The sequence below is a fragment of the Thamnophis sirtalis genome, unplaced genomic scaffold, assembly GCF_051295495.1.
Source record: "Thamnophis sirtalis isolate CommonGarterSnake01/CBP01778 unplaced genomic scaffold, rThaSir2_p1.2 scaffold_6, whole genome shotgun sequence".
In the NCBI taxonomy this organism is placed as follows: Eukaryota; Metazoa; Chordata; class Lepidosauria; order Squamata; family Natricidae; genus Thamnophis; species Thamnophis sirtalis.
In genome coordinates this window covers 48,840,528-48,845,975 of record NW_028261386.1, presented here as the reverse complement: position 1 = coordinate 48,845,975, position 5,448 = coordinate 48,840,528, and the positions used below count along the sequence as shown (strand labels likewise).

At 39.3% G+C, this 5,448-nt stretch overlaps 1 protein-coding gene across 1 annotated transcript; it reads left to right on the top strand.

Annotated features, from left to right (window-relative positions):
- The first annotated feature begins 307 nt into the window (after nucleotides 1-307).
- LOC106540903 (calcium/manganese antiporter SLC30A10) lies at nucleotides 308-4,214 on the top strand. The gene is made up of 4 exons (XM_087717805.1): nucleotides 308-968; nucleotides 1,728-1,811; nucleotides 1,994-2,233; nucleotides 3,233-4,214. Exons 1-4 carry the CDS (start codon nucleotides 410-412, stop codon nucleotides 3,718-3,720), a joined length of 1,371 nt encoding a protein of 456 aa, XP_087573931.1. The 5' UTR covers nucleotides 308-409; the 3' UTR covers nucleotides 3,721-4,214.
- Nucleotides 4,215-5,448: the final 1,234 nt, after the last annotated feature.

Here is a 5,448-nt window from a genome sequence, read left to right as displayed (position 1 = left end):
GATGGAAAAAGTGATGGACCGAGCAGAGATGTCAACACGAACTGTTACAATCAGAGAAAAGAATAGATCTAATTTTCTTTCTACCCGGAAACTGTTTCTGGATTTTCTGCAGAACATTGAACATAAAATTTGGTTCTGCCCATTAGATTAATTTGTTGCTGTAGAGATGTCTAGTATTTACTAAATATGTCCAGACCACACCTGCAAATTACCCCAGTACCTGGGAATAGGGGCGTTACCCGCGCCGTTATAAAGCAAAACGCAGAGTCACCATCACCCGGACACTTGTCGCCAGTACCCTCCACTCTCAGGAGGAGAGGAAGGAGAGAGGCAGCTCACAGCCCGGATCGGGACGGGTCCTGGAAGAAACTTTAGATGGTAGTGAAGAGCGGCGGTTCCAGCTCTCCTCATGGGGCGCTACACGGGCAAGACGTGCCGGCTGATCTTCATGCTAGTAATGACGTCGAGCTTCTTCGTGACTGAGCTGGTGTCGGGCTACCTGGGCAACTCGATCGCGCTTGTCTCCGACTCCTTCGCCATGCTCTCCGACGTGCTGGCTCTGTGCGTGGGCATCGTCACAGGACGCCTGTCTCACCGACGCACACGCCGTCCCAGCGCCTCTTACGGCTCCGGACGGGCCGAGGTGGTGGGCGCCCTTTGCAACACCGTCTTCCTGGTCGCCCTCTATTTCACCATCCTGGTGGAAGCCGTGCAGCGCCTGGCGAGGCCGGAGGCCATCAGCAACGTCACGCTCATCCTCGTGGTAGGCACGATCGGCCTGGCCATCAATGTCGTGGGACTCCTCATCTTCCAGGACTGGGCCTGCTGCTGCGGTCGAGGGTCGCAGCCCCCGCCCTATGTTAGCCCCGAGGACGAGAGCCCAACCCGAACCGTCGCTAGCAGCTCGATCGCCTTAGAAGGGATGGTGGAAATGAATGGCAGCGCCGCTGAACCCCTCCCGAAAGCAGGTGCCAACCGGTTGCCTCCCTGCTCGTCGTTCGCAGCATCTTCCCGCATTCCTTTTTTCCTTCCTTCTCTTTCAGCTGCCTTTTCCTTTTCTCTCTAGTCTCCCCACCCCACCCCGTTCCTCCTTCTCTTTAGTTTCACCAACTTTTCTTTTCCTTTTAAGGACTTTTTAGGTCATAATTTTACCCTTCCTTTCTTATTTCCCATTTCTTTTGGAAAGTGTTGTGTTGCACGTGCTTCTTTCTGCTAATTTTTATTCTTTTCTGATTATTCTATTTGCTTGTTCTTATTTTTACCTCTCATTCCTACTCTATTACATTACATTACGTTTATAATAATGTACTGGCAGAGTATTTGTATAATAATTTATTACTGAATAAAGCCAGATAAATAATTGTATTTGTAACATTAAAGTAGATGAACGGAAGCAATCTTTGTGTCAATTAGTGTTTGTTTTCACTGTCTTTTGATACTATAAATTATTTTTTCTAAACTACAATAGTAGAGAAGAGATTTCAGAATTAATTAGATGTCAGGTTGTATAAGGTGGCCTTTATGAATATTAAACAATTCCATTCAATTTCTCCCCATTGCTTGGTTGGCTTGTAATTATACTACACTGTGCATGTAGAGTGTATGCAAGCGTGAGTCATAAGTAACTTGCTGGTTCTGAATGATTAAGATAACTTGTCTTTGAAAAGATTTGTATCTTTCTGTGTATAGAACTTATAAACAACACAGTGTTTCTTCTTTGAATGCAGGTGATTCTGCGGATACCCAGAAAAAACCTGAAGAGGATAAGAAACAGAAAACAGAAAAAAAGTCCGAAGCCTTGAACATAAGAGGTACTATATTAGAACTGAAAGATTTTTCCAGCATCAGGCAGCCATAATTAGAGATGAGGTGTTCTTATTTGTAGTTGCTCTCTATACAAGTTTATACAAATTTTTGGAATCTTCATGTATTCCAATATAGTTATCCAGGTTTTTTTCTGGTTACAAAATGTTTTCCTTATGCTTTGTTTCAGGTGTTCTTTTGCATGTGATGGGAGATGCTCTTGGCTCAGTTATTGTTGTGGTTGCTGCTTCCATATTCTATATACTTCCTCTGGATGAGAACACACCTTGTAACTGGCAGTGTTACATTGATCCAAGCCTGACCATTGTTATGGTGTTTATCATACTGTCTTCAGCCTTTCCACTTATCAAGGAGACAGCAACCATTTTGTTGCAAATGGTCCCCAAAAATGTGAATATGCAAATATTGGGTAAGTTGCTTTAAGGACTGTTATGGCCCTTAAAAGTTGGTGCTCTTTCTGGATTATATCTTCACTGCAGCATTACATGCTTAAGGGTCACTTGGTGATATTTCCTAGCGTCATGACTCAAGTCTTAGAGGATTAATAAAGACACATACAGTATTTTGAGAACAGCCCACATAGGAAGAATGAAGCTGTTGTGTGCAGAAATTCTTATACACATGTGTAGACATTTGTAATCCATGGCTACTAATATAAATAGATTGGTTTATTCTTTTGCATTGTGAATTACAATATCATATTTAGGATATATGATATATCTGTATCTATATTTATATCATATATATCTATATCATAAGTATATGCTTTAAAAAACTGAAGAATGTACTGTATTACAAAATGTGGATTGATTCAGCAAGCAAATCTCATTACAAATTTCCAGGTTCAGAGGAGTAAATTCAAAAATAAAATCTCATAAATATACACATACATTCCAAAGCAGCCCTGAAATAAAAAATTCAAACATACTACATATTACACAAACATACTACAAATTGATACTGTTTCCCCCCAGTTTTACTTGGTCATATGATCTTGTGCCTTAGTTCATCCTAGTGTCCTCTAGTTCCCATTCAGCCCTCAGAATTCTCAAATTATCCGCAGGATATTAGGCAGCAAAAGTTGACTTTCTTCTGTTTATTCCAATGTAATTATTAATGCTGGCAGGAGGAATTTCAACAGGTTCCTTCCAACAGCCTCTTTTTTCCTTATTTCTTACTTGGAAGCTGTTGCAATAGTGATACATGGACTCATTGTTTCAGCTGGGGCTGCTTTCTGTTATATCAGCCCTACATTATTGTACAGCCTGAAAAGGTTATGATTAGGTTCTTATGCCGTCCATTCATTCTTTGTGATTGTAGATGCAGTTAAATATTAAATGGAATACTGTAGAGCCTGGATAAAAATCTGATTTTTCACTTTGTTTGTATTTTTTCTTCTTCTTCCTAGCAAACAAATTATTGGAGGTGCCAGGCGTTAGCAGCATTCATGAGCTGCATGTCTGGGAATTTATCAAGGGAAAAAACATTGCCACACTCCATGTCAAGTGTCACTCTACTTCTGACTACCCTGTTGCTTCCTACAAAATGAGGGAGGTGTTCCATGAAGAAGGGATCCATTCAGTAACCATCCAGCCAGAGTACCTAGACCACAATTGTCCCAAGGTCCTGTGCAGTACACCATGTATCTCCAGATCCTGTGATCCTCAGTTGTGCTGCAACCAGCGGGATGCTCTTCTTTCTCAGATGAATGGTTACAGTGAAACAATAGGCAGCTTTTCTCCATCACTGAAGAAGGTCTTCCAAAAAAAAGATGCCATAGAAATTCCTGTTGAACCCACATGGGCAGAAGACATGGTCAAAAAGAACAGTTGTTCCAAGGACAGTTATAAAGAAAAAAGAGAAACAATACCACCAATAAATAGCACTCAATTTTAGACTTTTGGGATAAATATATTCTAAATTATTTTGTCTCAAAAAAAAGTTGGGGAGCTTCCTTGTACAAAGCTTCCTGAGTTGAAAAAGAAGTAGCTGTTGGCGAGTGTTTGCCATGTTTCTGGGACGCAGCAGTTGAAAGTTGAATACCACGTTGAATATCAAGTACTACAACTAAAACAGATGCCATTGGTTTCTTCTAAGGTCTAGTTGAAATGGGCAGCCATTTTCTTAATGTTGGGCAAATAACCAATGCCAACCATATTTGCTACCCTGCCCTGCAAAGAGAAAAGGATAAAGCATTTATTCAATGAGCAGAGGTATCTTCTGCTCAGATCACTCTTCAAACCTTGTCTTAATTGATAGGTGCGCATCTTTCAGATGCAAATAGAAATCTCAAGAAGGTTGAGATTTCTGTCTGTTTTAATGTATTAATTAGGATGCAGATTGCAAGCCTTACTCCTTTATGATTGTCCTAGTTTATGGCATATCTTTATTTTTCAGTTTTTTTCTGTTTTCTTGAGATAGATTAAAAGGAGAAAAGTGAGGAAATAGGCCTCATGGATGTAGGGAATAAAAGAGTTTAATCAGCAAAAGAGCCAATCACCCTTTTGTGCTTGACAAATGACATATTTCTTACTGAAACTTGAATGGAAATGTTCAAAATATTTTATTTTATCCCCTTACTGTCTTTACATTTTCTTCATATTCCAGAAATTATAAAATGCTGGAATATTTTTTAGAAAACATTTGAAATAATTTTTTGGATTATATGCCATGAGAAATAAAATGTGAGTTTTTCAATAAACACTTATGTCATTTGTATTAAATTAGCAAAGAAGTAGAGCTGCGAGAAGTAAGGATTTTCATTTGTCTTAGGCAGAGTAGAACAATCCTCTGAGTTTGTTTTAATAGAGTAATCCTATGGTACACTGAGCTTTTCCGATACTGATTCTCTCTCTTTTCTTTTGTAATATGGTGCTATTGAATAGTTTGGTTTTTTTTTTTAAAAAAAACGGGACTTCTTTCAAGCCATTTTGTAAAAACATTTAGATCTTTAGAACTTGCTGGCCTGCTTTAAACCTCAATCCAAATAAATATACACAACTGTAAATCCTTTAAATACCTCCTTTAAATACTGCCCTTGTAGACATATAAATTGTTTGAGTGTGGCTGAATGATGATTGTCCTTCTGCTATCTTGAGTATCTTTCATGTTTTAATTTCTTTAAGTTTTTATTGTTATTTATGTCTGGTGTTTTTCATATTGTGGTAAGAGCCGAGGTGGCGCAGTGGGTAGAGTGCAGTACTGCAGGCCACTTCAGCTGACTATTATCTGCAGTTCAGCGGTTCAAATCTCACTGGCTCAGGGTTGACTCAGCCTTCCATCCTTCAGAGGTGGGTAAAATAAGGACCCAGATTGTGGGGGCAATATGCCGACTCTGTAAACCGCTTAGAGAGGGCTGAAAGCCCTATGAAGCGGTATATAAGTCAAACTGCTATTGCTATTTGAATTATTTTGCTGTCCGGAGGTACTTTTTGTGAAATGGGTGGCTATATTAATTTGCTAAATAAATATAATATAAATATAAAATTGGTAAAAAAAATAAAATTGCTAGGAATATCTTACAAATTATTTTAGAAATTTCTGTACGCAGCTAAAATTCATAGTGTCTGGCTATCAGGTGGTTTACTCCTGATGAAAGAGGTGGGGATGGAAGAAAAGACTAAT

Excerpts from the sequence above, each read along its gene's own strand:
- LOC106540903 (XM_087717805.1), top strand. The coding sequence starts at position 410 with ATGGGGCGCTACACGGGCAAGACGTGCCGGCTGATCTTCATGCTAGTA. Across the intron at positions 969-1,727 it reads TGAACCCCTCCCGAAAGCAG|GTGATTCTGCGGATACCCAG; the intron begins GTGCCAACCGGT and ends CTTTGAATGCAG. Across the intron at positions 1,812-1,993 it reads CGAAGCCTTGAACATAAGAG|GTGTTCTTTTGCATGTGATG; the intron begins GTACTATATTAG and ends GCTTTGTTTCAG.